The following is a 15,491-nucleotide window of genomic DNA, read 5'->3' as shown; positions in this document are numbered from 1 at the left end:
CAATATTAGTATCTAAGTGAAAGGGAGTAAAAATTCTGAAGGACTGTCAAAAACTAAAGAACTCAACAGATCTTTGAGTAACATGAATAAATTCAAAATTGCATTGATTTTCAGCTTATCCCTAAAGCAGAATTTATTCTTGTTGTTTTATTTTATGTACACAACACATATAGCTCTACTCCAGCTCAATATACTAAAAGCTGGAGGGAGGAAAGCTTCAACTTCTAGAGTAACATGCTCTGATAATATACTGTATTTTGTCCATTTTAAGACACACTTTTTCCCTATATAAACATATCTAAAATGGGGTGCATCTTAGAAGTGATGGCGTCTTACAATGGAAGAAATATGGGTATATCCTACTTAACCCCCAGAAAACTTGGCCAAACAAGAAAGTATTTTATTTAAGAAATCCAAATATTACAAAGTAAAAAACAAATCCAGACACATCATAATTTTGAAGTTTTATTTCTGCATTGCCACTATGTCTTAATTATTTCCAAATGCATTTGGCACCAACGTGCTGCCAATGCAGCAGATACAAGAAGCATTTCAGTATTTCATCAGTCATAATCTAAGACTCAGCTAGATATTTAAAAAGCCCTCTTCCTCACTGGATTCTTGACTTTAACTCTTGAGTACAAGAGTTGCGGACATATTACAGAAATGATAACAAAATTCACCATAATTGTATTTTTCTTGGAAGTAAACATGGCAGCAATTACAATGATCTTCAATGTTGGATTTTTTTTCACGTACTAAGTCTCCTGGTTCAAATCAAACAGGTCTTTGGTTCATAAAGACACCAAGTTCAACTAAGGCAATATAGTCAAAAGGCATTTACTGGAACTTGATTCCTTGAGCAAGAGGCAAATCCTTGCTGTAATTGATTGTGCTGAAATATAAACAGAAAAGAATAGATAAGCAAGTCATCGAAAGCACCCTTCTGGATTGGATCAAAGGCAGCCTTAGTTCTGTATGCTGTCCCCACATTGGCCAACCAAGCCTAAAAATGGGTACACAGAGATAAGGCCGTCCCAACCCCAAGGAAAGCCATAGACAGACATGCAAGTTTTGACCAAAGGTATTTCTGCATTCGCAGAAATCCAGATTGCTATATTTTATTTTGATAGATCCAGACCAGACAGGATCAATGGAAAGTAAAAATTTAAGCAAGGTACAGACAACTGCATGATAACCATGAGCCAATATACCCTTCGCCACTGATGGACCCTGAAGGTACATCCAAATATTTCTATTTTTCATCCTGTACATTCCCCAAATAGTGACCACATCAATTCCTACAGAGCACTCTTAATGAAAAGTGGGACTTCTCAGTTATTTTCTGTATGAGACTGAAGCGTTTTGCACGTTATGGGAGTTCTCCATGCAGTTTTTGAGTAGAAAATAAATATGAAAATCATGCCCTTCAAAAAAAAAGATTGGGGGCCAAAGGGCTTTGAAGTAGTGGCAGGGGTTCCAGGGGCCAAAAACCATGAGTTGCATAAGCCATACACTGCCCACTGGAGGCTAAGCACATGTGCAGAAATCCACATGGAAACCAGAACTTTGCTCAAGCTCACGTATGCTGAGCATACAAAAGAGCCTGTTACCATGGCTACATGACTATAGCCTTTACAGTTCTTTTACTCAGGAATGAAGGCCTGTCTCTCTAATAAGTGATTAAGTTTTATATCCAAGAGAGTCCATAGGTCCTGCTGAGTGATTTTCTATTGAACGTTGCAAGACATGACCTTGAGAGAAGGGGTCACGGCTTTGGCAAGCGCTTGAGCAGGAGAGCAAAGGGCTCCAGAAATGGGGAGTGAGGAGCCAGAAAAGGATCCTATATGTAGTTAGAGAACGTGCAGCCTCCTGAAACATCGTGCTTTGAATTGTATTTGATTTAAAATAAAATTTAACAATGCCAATGTTCATTTGATCTAAGGCTGGCATGGAAAAAAGGCTTGGAAACATGCTAGGCAGAAACCAGCACGCTGGAGATGGCTCTGAATAATCCAACAAAGGCATTAAAGGAACACACTTTAGGAAGATACCATATATACTCATGTACAAGTCAATCTCATGTATAAGTCAAGGGCAGGTTTTAGGGTCAAAATTATGGATTTTGATACTACCCATGGATAATTCAGGGGGTGAGTGGAGTGTGGATAGCACCAGTGCCATCTCAAGTGGCCAGCCATCCTGGCTGCTGTCATTTCCTTCCAAGGCATTCAAAAAGGTCAGAGGCTTGGTTTGACGTTGGTTTGTATAGTTGTTTTAACTAAGATATATTCTTGTGTTTTATTGTTATTTTAATTTATGTGTTCTATGTTACCCCTGTTGCAAATGTTGTTGTCAATGTTGTCACTTGGTGTTTTATTGTTTTTGGTTAAATTCTGTGTATACTTTATGTATTTCACTTGCATTGCGTTGCCATATAAGCTGCCCGAGTCTCTTCGGGGAGATGGGGCGGGATACAAATAAAGTTCTTATTATTATTATTATTAAAGGCTATGCCATTGAGGAGCTTCTTTTAGGTTCTCCTGTGATGGACTAAGCTCTTGCCTTTCATCACTGTATTCAGAGAAGGGAATGGCTCCTTTTTCAAAAGAATTAAGGTACAGTATTTACACTGATCCCTAAATAAGTCAATCCAGATTTTTAGGGATAAAATATCTAGACTTATACATATAAGGTATATAGAAAGAGCCACTCCCCTAGTGTTTTGAGTTTTATACTGCAATAATAGGTTACATAAAGAACATCATACTTGATCAGCTGACCATAATCTACACTGAACTTGGATATTGTTTTATTTGAATTAATCATCAACTATGCAAATTATAATACGTACAGATCACTAGCAATGATCTTGTGAGTAGAAAAACTGATTAAAGTCCTGAATCAACACATTAGGGGAAACCTATTAAAAATACGCACACACACACATACTTTACCTTTAAAATAGCACCTAGGAGAAGGGAGCTAGAAAGAAATCAGCATCAATAGCCACTTCATGGGGCAAAAAGCAGTTCAGAGGGATTTTTACCAGGACCACAGAGTCCAAGGGATGAGTTAAACTCACTTCTTACATATGTCATGGTTCCAAATTTTATTGATTTTCTGTGCAGCTCTAATTTTTAAAATGAACAGGGAAATTTAGAATATGTTTAAATGAGCAGAACTCCAAAAACCTTACCAAGTGGATCTTCTCATATACTGCTTCCACGAATCACTCCCAGACTCCCTTCCTCCACCAGTGTGTTTATTGCCACCTTGACAGGAAAGTCAAACACAAATTACAGATGCAAACGAGAAAGTACCTTACTAGATATGTTTCAAAGCAGCTTAAGTGAAACAGACTAGAAAGATTATACTCATTTCGCCTCCAAGAGTGGGCAATCCTAACTTTCTTCTAACAAAAATAAGTCATCTCTGTTTATACCAATCATGATAGCAAATCATTAAAACAAATCACGGTGTGAGGAAGTTATTACAGAAGGAGAGTCAAGGCTGGGAGCATACACGCTGTGTGTATTTTGTGTACTCTACTCAACTAGTTTGCACATGATGCTAACTCATTGGTTATCATTATGGGGACAAGCCATAGCATATTTCAGATGTGCCTCCAACATCCCTGACACATCTGTGGAAAAAGCTAGAAATGTCTGTTTCCCTTTCAGACTAACCACAATTTAGTGTGTTGTCCAAACCCTAAACTATGGTCAATCCAAGTCAGTTTCATGACTCCTAGTTTATACAATGGTTTCTGATATGCAAAATGTTCCCAGGTGTTTTTGTAATCCCTTTCCTGGCAATGCCAAAAATAGAGTGCACACATGCCTGTTCTAATGGCACTAAACTGCGATTCAGTCCTACAGCCCATAGTACAACTGCAGAATTCAATGTGGAGTATAGTTTTTTTTTTTAAATGCAAAAAGAGAGACAATTAAAATCCTAAAATGACTAGAGGAGCTCCCCTTTGTACAAAGGTTATAGATCTGAAGATTTTTGCATAGGGGAAAAAAGGAAAGAGATAAGGAAAGTGACAGAGACATATAAAATTATGCAAAATGTGGGAAAAGCAGACACTGATATTTCACTCTCTCATAGAACTCAGTTTTGCCTACTAAAATTGAAGGGGGAACATTCAGGAGAGATTTTTAAAAGCACTGTTTCATGCAACACATTATTATGCTGTGAAATTTATTACCACAAGATTTAACAATAGCCAAGTCAAAAAATGACTATATAAATGGAGATGCGGCTAGGATGAGAACAAGGTTATCAGTAATTATGATGGATTTAAGCCATTTCCAGGCTGAGAGGCAGTACTAATTGTGGAGGAAGGACTCACTCTTGAACTCTTGCCCTGCTTGTGGGCACTGCTGCTCATCACAAGAAGGCATTGCTGGATTAGATAAGTTTTTGGTCTGATCTAGTAAGGTCCTCCTTAGATTCTAGGGCAGCTATTTAGATAACTCTATGAAGACTGGGCCAAAGAACTAAAATGGAGCTGCATGAATGCAGTCAAAACATAGGAGGCAATCAAGTGACATGGCATAGGTATTTGCACAGAGGTAATATGACCCTCTGGGTAAACTTTAATAGTGTGAGTGTGGGAAGAAATAAGGCAACTTAAATGGAGGCTTAGATATTAAAATATTACTTAATTGCAATGTGAAAAGAACAGACAGGGTGGGGCACTCCAATCTACTGCATACATGAAGAGCCCAGCCAACTGACATCTGCTTTGCTGCTTTATACATTCAGTCATCTAAAATATCTTGGCCAGGCAACATAGATATTTCTAGTTATTACAACTTGTAGGAGCCCCGGTGGCAAAGTGCGTTAAAGCACTGAGCTGGAGACTGAAAGGTCCCAGGTTCAAACCCCGGGAGCGGAGTGAACGGCCACTGTTAGCTCCAGCTCCTGCCAACCTAGCAGTTCGAAAACATGCCAATGTGAGTAGATCAATAGGTACCGCTCCGGCGGGAAGGTAACGGCACTCCATGCAGTCATGCCGGCCACATGACCTTTGAGGTGTCTACGGACAACGCTGGCGCTTCGGCTTAGAAATGGAGATGAGCACCAACCCCCAGAGTCAGACATGACTGGACTTAACGTCAGGGGAAAACCTTTACCTTTACCTTTTACAACTGTATAATTAAAACTGTAGTAAGACACCATCCCATGTTCAAATACTTTTCATTTCAAATTGATTTTTTGAAAATGTAATGAAGTGTTAATACCTTGCTAAGTTCTTAATTCTAAATGGAGGCAGGTTTAGAACTCAACTGTTTTTAAATCATGGAAAACATATTTTTGGCCCCTGGAGTATTGTTTGGAGAATGGAATGGTACCAAAGCACATACGACTCATGTCATTTGTCAAGTGTCACCTCTACCAAGGAGATTTAGATATACTTATGTCTGAAATAGTGAAAATTATATTTAGTGCAAGATGTCAACATACCAAAGGCACCTCCGATTTCAGCCCCACTAGTTGGAATATTCACATTTACAATACCACAGTCTGATCCTTTAGGCCTAGGAAGATAGAAAAAAAGTGACCACCAAATCAGAGATGGCTATTTTTCAAAGAACAAAACTCCAACAATTTAATAGGGAGGGGGGAATTAACATTCACCTAGCATGTAAAAGGTTATCTAAGATGTTTTAAGTGGATTTGCATTTGCTCCCTATTCCAAAAAATAAGCAAGAACCGTACCCAAGCCACCGGAATATTCTGCCCAAATCCTTGGTAAAGATGCTGCTAGACAGGCCTTGTTTGACTTCATTGTTCCAGGCAAAGGCTTCATCTTCTGTCTGGAAATAAACACAGAAAAGTCAAAACTATGTGAAATGAAGGTTGAATGTGCCCCAAAAAATAAGAATGGGTGAGGCACAGATTCCTAACTTGGGTGTATCAATGTACATCAGACATCTTAAAATCAAACCATCAATATGTTATATTATTAATATATTCAGATGTCAGTTATTTATAATATTCAAATGATGCATCCGCTATCCTCTGCCAAGTCAGGACCAGTGGCCAAGAGAGGCAATCAGGAGATCAGGGCCCTCACAGCCCTACAGTACCAAAGCCACTATAAGGCAAATAGCAGAATAATATTTAAGTTATCATCTCTACATTTTTGCTTAGTTAAAGCATAGAAAGCATTTCTTCTGTTAGTAATTGCTCATATGCAAAGTATAAAAACAACACACAAAATGTTAGATTTTAAAAATCATGAAGAAACCCTACCAATGAATGCCTTCAGCCAAAAATGAAGCTAGGTACATATGGAGCAGTTTATGAGACAGGATTTCCATCTAAGTTTGGCAAGTATTTTAAAATGTGGACATTCAAGCAATGAAAGGGAGAAAAGCAATCTGAGACACTTGAGACAAGTGACATATGTGTCAAGCTCTTAGCCAAGAAACTTCTTGCCTACAGTTGTTGAGATATTCATTTAGCAATGATCAGAAGAAAGATTTTTGTCATTCTAGTTTCCAGAAATTAAAGATATCTAAACAAAAATCAGGATTTCCTGGTGCAGTCCCTGCTACGGTTAATGAATGGGTACCTTGTCCCAAAGGTTCAGTCCCATTCATAAACAAAGGGCAAGAATGCAATGCCAGAAGTCCTTATCAATCAATCAATTGGTCTGCCATCAGTTGCAAAGTGGATTCTGGTAGATTATCCCAGGAACTTACTATGCCTCTTTGTAGGTTGTGTTGATTACAGTGTACCAATAAATTTTGATCTAGAGAGGAAACTCATGGTGCCCTATGTGTCCAAACTTCAGAAAACACTGGCCTAGATTTGTAATAGAGTACATTAATATCATCATCACTTGGCTACTGAGGTTCTACTTAAACACAGAGAACATAAAAGACATGAAATCCCACTGTAATGCAAACATTCTTCAACCAAAGTTTTTCTACTCAAAGCATTAAACATTATCCAAAACTATTACTCTCAACTATTATTCTCAACTGGGGCCGCGGTAACACAGCGGGTTAAACTGCTGGCTGCAGGAAAAGCAGCTGACCAAAGGGTTGGCATTTCAAAGCCGGTTGTCAGGGTGAGCTCCCGACTGTCAGCCCTAGCTTCTGCCAACCTAGCAGTTTGAAAGCATGCAATGCGAGTAGATCAATAGGCACTGCCTCGGCAGGAAGGTAAAAGGGCACCTCATGCAGACATGTTGGCAACACGACTCGAGATGTCTTCGGACAACAGTCTCCTCGGCATGGAAAAATGGAACAAGAGAACCTCCCCATGGCCGGAGTTGAGCATCGCTTCCAAATGCCGAAGATGAAAAGGGAAAGGCCTTTACCTTGCCTGTATATTATATGTCGTTGTTCATTGTGTAAAAAGGCACTGAATGTATGCCTTGTATGTGTATACTGTAATCCACTCCATGTCCCTCCGAGAAGATAAAACGGAATATAAATATAGTATATTGCTTTTATAGAATAGACCCATTGAATACTTACTGAAACTCCATTGACAATTCCAATGATGGGACTAACAGCTGGAATGAAGCCACTATTTCCAAGTGCAAAGTGACTTGTGAAACTGTATTGGTTCTCTGCCCCCACTTCAGCACTGTCAACATTTCATCATTTATTATTTCAATCATTTCCATCTTTTTATTATGCCTCAGTGTTTAGAAACATAAAATGAACATTTTAATATAGCACTCAAAGGAGTGTCTATTACCATACCTCCTAACAGTTCACCTGGAAATTTGTTTACCTTAAATTTTAACACATACAGAATAGGAGCAAATGTCTCTGTCTGCACAACAGTCGCATTATGTGGAAGACCGGTCACGATGGCAGGTTCAACATAGTTTCCAGGACGGTCTAGAACCTTGAATGAGATGAACCAATGAAGAGCAGTCATTAGTTTCAACAAGTCAGGTTCTGTATAAAAATATGTTTTCCGGAGAAGCGCGATTCCCTGTCTTGGTTGATAAAAAGAAAGCTGCCAGAAATCAAACCCAACCTTTCATCGAATTCCTTTCAGCTGGTGCATTAACAGGATAGAAAGATGAATGCATAGCTGGAAAATTCTGACTCTAAGCATGATAGCTAGATAATGATCATGACACCCACATTTGTATGAATGTGGTCCTCCAAAAGGTCAGTCCATGTTTATATGTGCTTGAAGGCTTGTCTTTTATGGACAAGGAACCCTCTGGTGATACCTATTTTTGATACCAGATTCTGAACAGATTGACTTATTTCAGCTTCCCTTTGAGAATACTGTGTAACATATCCCATTACTATGACAATCATATTTTAAGTGTTCAAATCATTTCCACCTTCCTGTTAAGACTAGCTGAGGTGGAAAGAAAGTACATACTGCACCAAGCATGCAGAATGCTCAACCAAAGTAGGTGTAAAGATGTAAACTATGTGAAATTAATGTTAGGCTAAAAGAATATCCTGAGCTTATGATGACAGCAGCGGCATGAATGTACATCTAGTCAGAGGGATTTTTTTTACAATCATCCTAGGGAGCAAAACAGCACTGCTTAATTAGCAAGCTCTTCTTCTTATGATCACAGCTTTAATTCTGCAGAATAGTAGAAATGAGAATAATTACCTTCCCACCATAGACCACGGAGCCACCTTGTTGTTTGGCAAGTTCCACTGTATCAACAAACATCTGTACTGCTTGCTTTGTATGAAGAGGACCATACAGGGTGTTAGCTGAGAAGGGGAGAAAAGCAAATTTGAACAGAATCTTTAAAAACATTCCTCTCCCTCTAAGAGTCCTGCTGGACAAGATCAAAGCATTCTGTTTCCAGTGGACGGTTACACACCTATGAAAACCCCACAAACATGAAAGGAGGGCCACAGCTCCTATTGGCTCATGTTTCCTAGCATGACACGATTATTTTCATATCAATATCTGACTTCTTTGCTTTCTTCTTGCTAAAGATAAGGGAAGTCACTTGCAAAATTCTCTGCCTTATGCATCAAAATAACTTGGAGACTATGACTTAGGAAGGCAAGTCTCACTCTAGCTAGGTAAGTTTAACAGACCCTGGAAAAAAAAATTCGGACAATATGTTCCAGATTTCTAGCACAGAGTTCTGACTATGGTGTCTAAGGAATTCTAAGTATTGTGGATTCCCAAAATAAACTTTTCCAGGTTCTGTTCTTTTTGGGCCCTACAATATACTTGAAAATGCATCATGGATTGTCTATATTCAAAAACAGGCATTACATGGTGAATCTATGTGTTCTTTTTGATTTCTCCTAACCCACTTGTATTAATATTATTTAGTCCCTCGCATTGATTACCATCAGCAGTAGCTTTTAGTAAAGAGACACATCTTATAGATGTAATGTACCTATGTTGAGACTACTCTGCTGTAGTGAAGTATGAATTTTGGTTTACAGATATTATGTTTAATTATAGGTATATGTTTGGAATGGGTAAGTATTAGAGTTACCAGTGCGTGGGGGATGGCAGCCAGCTCAGCATTCTGAAGCAGGTTGCCATAGTAACAAGGGCGGAGCCAACCGCCGTTTGGAGAAAAAGAGCAGAGTTTAAAAAGAAACTCAGTCTGTGATCTGAGAGTCACAGGGAATAGACTGGTTCCAGGTTTAGGGAAACCAGGAAAGTTCAAATCTCAGTCTGTGATCTGAGTGTCACAGGGAATAGACTGGTTCCAAGTTAGGGAAACCAGGGAAGCTCAGATCTCTAGTTGTGTCATATTAAGCAAGTCAAGTGACTTGTTTGGGTTTATTCGTAGAGTCTGAGTGGTAAGGGGAAGCAATCCCAGTTAGATCCAAAGTGATCAGTTGATAGCATCGGTTGTAAGAGAAGAAAAAGGTTAGAACTGCTCAAGGGAAGAAGAAATTCCTTTGAGGGGGAATCCATCAGATGTTATTATTGCAACTGTTGAAGAAAGTGTAACTATAAGTGAGAAACTACATTGAAACCACTAAGCTCTGTGCCTGAATAAACTTGTTATTGTTCTTTCAACATCCAAACCTCTGTCGCATATATTCTAAACTAAGTTACGCTACCATCTGAAGTGAATAAGAGGGGGAAAAAGTAAAAGGTCACCTCTCTGAGTCTTTGGTAGTCGCACATTGCTGAAATAGGAGGCACCTCCTTGCCAACTGGTGGTTGCATCTGCATATTCATTTTTTGTCCAAGGCATTTTGAAAGCACCTAGTAGTCAAATACCATTCCCCTAAGTGTTTCAAAACTGATTGAAATTGAACAGTGGGTCCAGATATCAGATGTCAACCACAAAAAATGAAGTTTCTGGAATATAACAACTCCTTTCAAAGTAAATACCACACAATTAAACAGGAATTAACACTTTCAAACCAGGAACAGATTTTTTTTCAAATTTTGTTACATAGTGTTATCAAAGGACCACACACTTTCCACAAAGAAAAGCTCTTACCGTCTAATGGATCTCCAATGCGGACCTGCAAATATGCTTTAGCCAGTCTTGACACCACTTCATCGTGAATGCTTTCATGCAAAAACTAAGAAGAAAAGCATACTGTTAGTAATCAGTCTTTAAAGTGCAAACTTCAACCCTGGCATCTTCTAAAGTCAGCTGAAGTACTATTCTTTTCCTGTTATTCACACACTAATAAAGTAAAATTGTGACAAACAGCCTCTCTCCACATATGAAAGGAACTACATGTTTTATTCTCCGCTACAGTCTATTATAGAAAGTAGAAAACACTTCTGCTCTCGCAGTATAAAATTAGGTTTTTTAAAGAGCAGTAGGCAGAAGAACTTCAGCAAAGCCTAAAACGTTCAAATTGAGAGCCAGTGAGATGCAGTGGCTTGAGCGTTGGGCTAGACTCTAGAAGACTCGGGTTCAAATCTCTGCTTGGCATGGAAATCGATTGGGTGATCTTTTCAGATCTTCTCAAACTCACAATGATAAACTGCTTTGAACAAATCTTGCCAAGTCAGCCATCCTCAAGCCATGACCATGCCATTTGTGGAGTGTGAGTTCAAGATATGGCTGTCAGATACTGTGATAGGTTCACTGTAAGTCAGAAACTACTTGAAGAAATGCAACAGGAAAAACAAAATATTTGTTGGTGAAATAAAAGGATCCAGAACCCAATGATCTTCCCATACAAGCGTCCTCCTTTAAAGCACGATTGGTTTAAGATCTGAAACCAGGTCTAAACCAGTAAGACTCAAACTCAAATAATTAATACAAGAGCATACAATATACTGCAGACTTAAATTAAAAGGCAAAATAAAGAAAAGTGTCACTGTACACAATCCAGAGAAAGGGTGAAAAATACATCTCGACAGACTTTGGAACTGTTTTGGTGCTTATTGGGCTTAATGGTTTTGTTATTCAATTGGTTTTAGTGATGATTATAATTATTCTTCTGTTTAATTTGTTTTTTTATGGTGTTAGCTGCCTCAAGCGCCTTTTCTTCAGAAAACAAGAAAGATAAAATATGATAAACAAACAATTTTGGAATGCCTGACACCTTCTGGATCCCATGGGGCATAACCCACTTAAGTGTTTTGATGCCACTAGGATCTGAAATAATTCTCTGAATTGTACCTACTTGATTTTATATCTTTAAATAAAATGCCTATTCATAATAATTTTTTCTATATTTCTTAGGAACCAGGACAATTTTATAAGCAAATCCAAATTTATATTTTGAAATGCATTTTTTTGTAAATTGCTTTAATACACACACATATATTCAACTAATCAAGGAAGAGGGAACATATCATAAAGTTGATTTCAATTTTTCTGATTATAACCTATCAATAAGCTAGGGGCTGCAGTGGTGAAGGGACTTAAACTGCTATACAGAACTTGCTGATCGGAAGATTGGCGGTTCGAATCTTCAGACAGGGCGAGCTCCCATTGTTAGCCCCAGCTTCTGCCAACATAGCAGCTCGAAAACATGCAAATGTGAGTAGATCAATAGGTACCACTTCAGCGGGAAGGTAGCAGCGCTCCATGCTGTCATGCCGGCCACATGACCTAGGAGGCATCTACAGACAATGCTGGCTCTTCATTTAGAAATGGAAATGACTATCAACCCCCAGAGTCGGACATGACTAGACTTAATGTCAAGGGGAAACCTTTACCTTTTTATCAATTAGTTCTGCTATATTATATGACCTGTTAACTTAATAAATGTTACATACATTAACTCCTAAGAAACAAATAGGTTGAGTATCCTTTATCCAAAATGGGGTCAGATGTTTTGGATTTTTTTTTTGAATTCTGGAATACAATTTATATACTTAGTGTATAAATTGTCCACACACAATATTTTAAATAATTTTGTGCATGAAGCAAAGTCAGTGTAGAACAAAGATGTTACTATCCCAGCCACTAGTGTGGACAATTCTGAAATATTTTGGATTTTGAAATTCCAGATAAGGGCTATGCTTTAAAATTGTTAAAATAATGTACTCCCATGAGACTAATACTCTCATCGAAGTAAAATTAACAAAAAGAGGCTCGTAGAAGGTACTGACCCATGAGAAGAAAAGAGGCTTCCGCACACTTCAACAGACTACAAGAGCAGATAAAAGACTCCAAAGCAAATACTTAAGTTTTAACTGGGAACCTGTTCTGCTACACTGCCTTGGAAATGACTGAAGCAGCAGCACACTTTAGGTTCCATCACTCCCTTCTGTTCTACCAACATGACATAAAATGAAACACATGAAAAATGAGAGACAGTTTTTTTCAATAAAGAACGAGTGATACATCCTATGTCCTCAGTCAGGTACTGTGTTGTGTGTACAGCTGAGAGGAGCTAGAGGTGTTCCTACAACACTAAAGCTTTGAAAAATCTTGTTGGCTTGTTCTGGGAGTTACATAGCAGTTTTTAAAAAATAACTCTTCCAAATTCTGCCCAGGACTAATACAGACACCAGATGCATGGAAGTATTACAGCGCTGACTATCATCTGAAGACATACTATACAATAAAGGGATACTGGGTTGCTGTGAGTTTTCCGGGCTATATGTCCATGTTCCAGAAGCATTCTCTCCTGACGTTTTACCTGCATCTATGGTAGGCATCTTCAGAGTTCGTGAGATCTGTTGGAAACTAGGCAAGTGGGGCATATATATCTGTGAAATAAGTTCAGAGTGAGAGAAAGAATTCTTGTCTGTTGGAGGCAAGTGTGAATGTTGCAATTGGCCAGCTACATTAACACTGAATAGCCTTGCAGCTTCAAGGTCTGTCTGTTTATTGCCTGGGGAAGGTAATTTGTTGGGAGGTGTTAGCTGGCCCTGATTATTTCATGTCTGGAATTCCCCTGCTTTTTTGAATATTGTTCTTTATTTGTGTCCTGATTTTCGAGCGTTTTAAAACTGGTAGCCAGATTTTTGCTTGTGGATTTCAATGGCTTCTCTGTGTAGTCTGACATGGTAGTTGTTAGAATGGTCCAGAGAAGTCAGAGAAGCCATGGAAATCCACAAGTATGTGGACAATTTCAACTGAAAGGAGGAAACCATAAGAATGAACAAAATGAACAAAATCTGCTAATCAAAGTGGCCAACTGCAACATTCACACTTGCCTCAAAGTTCTTTCTTCCACCCTGGACATTGTTCCAGAGATATTTAAACCCCACTTACCTAGTTTCCAACAGAACTCACAACCTTTGAGGATGCCTGCCATAGATGCAGGCGAAGTGTCAGGAGAGAATGTTTCTGGAACATGGCAATACAGCCTGGAAAACTCACAGCAACCCTGTGATTTCGGCCATGAAAGCCTTAGACAACACAATAAAGAGATAAATGGAATTGATAACATTGACTGACCAGCCTTCTTGTTGACGTGCACCGCTGGCCTGCCGTCCCCACGGCTGCAAACAGAGAAGATGGAATGACCAGGTCCAGGTCAGCATCTTCAAAAACTACAAAAGATTCAGGAGAAACAAATCAATAGCAGGAAAGATGCAACTTGTATAAAATAGATGATTTTAATAAGGTTAAGGATTAATCAAGAAGCATTACGGGGAAAGGGAAAATTGGCAGACCTTGAATACATTAAAAGACATTTACAGACAAGGGTAAGACATAGTCCCTGAGTGTGGAGTGCTCTTTTGATACAGACAAAGTTACCCAACTCTCAGCAGATTATATACGAGGGTTGAATGAAAAGTAATGCCTCCACCTTCATTACTTGGGTTTGGATGGGAATATTTTAATAAATCAAACGCAGAAATAATCCTTAGAATGTGCTCTTTAACTACCACTATTCACTTTTCCACATAATCACCAGACAATTGGATACATTTCTGCCAACGATGGACAAGTTTTCTGAAGCTGTCACGGAAGAAGTCGACACTGTTTCCGCAACCAGCATCTCAGAGTACCCATCGTGCACAGATCTTTCGATGGCCAAGCAAAGTAATAATGTGACCCACACGTTCTTATGAAATGCTGATTATACTTGAAATTTCTGAGTGATACGATGATCGTCCTGAATCAATCTGTCAACCTTTTGCTTGTGAAACCTGGTGGTTGCTGTCACAGGACGTCCAACTCTTTGTTTTTCATGCAAGTCAGATGTTCCCACCTCAACATCTTTAAACTTACTTGTCCAACGACGCACAGGATTCACATCAACACAATCACTATAAACAGCTTGCATTCTCTGATGAATCTCCTTTGGGGTGACACCTTCTGCTGTCAAGAATTCAATGACTGCACGTTGCTTAAGTCGCATTGACCGACCGTCTGCGCAGGGTTCCATACTTCACACTTTAACAACACAACCGTTCAATGCTAAGGCTTCCTGCCAAATGGAACTGTAGAGGAGAGTACTCAACAAGCCAGTACCTACTGCATACCAGTACTGCCATCTGTTGAGAAGTTACGGAGGTGGAGGCATTACTTTTCACTCAACCCTCATACTATGGCAGGGTATAATTTGGACATAGAAGAGAAACTCTTCTATACCAAAACAGAAAGAACAACTGCAATTTAAAATTAGGCTAACCCTAATAGAAATTTTACATTTTTCAGAGTAATATAATTTATTTCCACAAGGCCAACTCCAACAACATTCCAGATACTCCTCAGTTCTCATGTTTATCTAGAACTAGAGCAAACAACAGAGCAACTTCTGGCTTCTATTCTTCACAGCAAATATAAGAACCAAGATACAAAGTATGGTAACTTTTCCAGATTGAAAAAAAAGAAAAAGATGAACAACTAAAAACATCAGATTTATATTGCAATAGCAGCATTCATTACCAATTATAGCATTGTTTCCTCCAAGCTCCAGCAGAAATCTTCCTATTAAAGCACAGAAAAAAGACAGGTAAATACTAACCAAATTTGTTATTAACTATGATAACACTCTTCACCCACACTCCCACTTCCAACAGCCTTCATGATTTCATCAGGACCATATAGAAAGGGAAATTCCAAAAAATGAAAGCTGCTTACACAATAACAACATAGGCCTACAAAACTGGGTACA

At 38.7% G+C, this 15,491-nt stretch overlaps 1 protein-coding gene across 1 annotated transcript in view; it reads right to left on the bottom strand.

Annotated features, from left to right (window-relative positions):
- Window positions 1-452: 452 nt before the first annotated feature.
- The window catches only part of aldh7a1 (aldehyde dehydrogenase 7 family member A1), a 34,509-nt gene continuing 19,470 nt past the window's right edge, over window positions 453-15,491 (bottom strand). The window contains exons 10-18 of the mRNA XM_003223020.4: window positions 15,263-15,304; window positions 13,823-13,917; window positions 10,445-10,529; window positions 8,620-8,726; window positions 7,765-7,881; window positions 5,731-5,828; window positions 5,476-5,549; window positions 3,200-3,275; window positions 453-895 (exon numbers count right to left, since the gene is read on the bottom strand). Coding sequence (XP_003223068.2) covers window positions 841-895; window positions 3,200-3,275; window positions 5,476-5,549; window positions 5,731-5,828; window positions 7,765-7,881; window positions 8,620-8,726; window positions 10,445-10,529; window positions 13,823-13,917; window positions 15,263-15,304 — 749 coding nt within the window. The 3' untranslated portion in view covers window positions 453-840. The remainder of the gene's footprint in view (window positions 896-3,199; window positions 3,276-5,475; window positions 5,550-5,730; window positions 5,829-7,764; window positions 7,882-8,619; window positions 8,727-10,444; window positions 10,530-13,822; window positions 13,918-15,262; window positions 15,305-15,491) is intronic.

Source organism: Anolis carolinensis, chromosome 2 (genome assembly GCF_035594765.1).
Source record: "Anolis carolinensis isolate JA03-04 chromosome 2, rAnoCar3.1.pri, whole genome shotgun sequence".
Taxonomy (NCBI): domain Eukaryota; kingdom Metazoa; phylum Chordata; class Lepidosauria; order Squamata; family Dactyloidae; genus Anolis; species Anolis carolinensis.
This window is presented reverse-complemented; position numbering and strand designations above follow the sequence as displayed.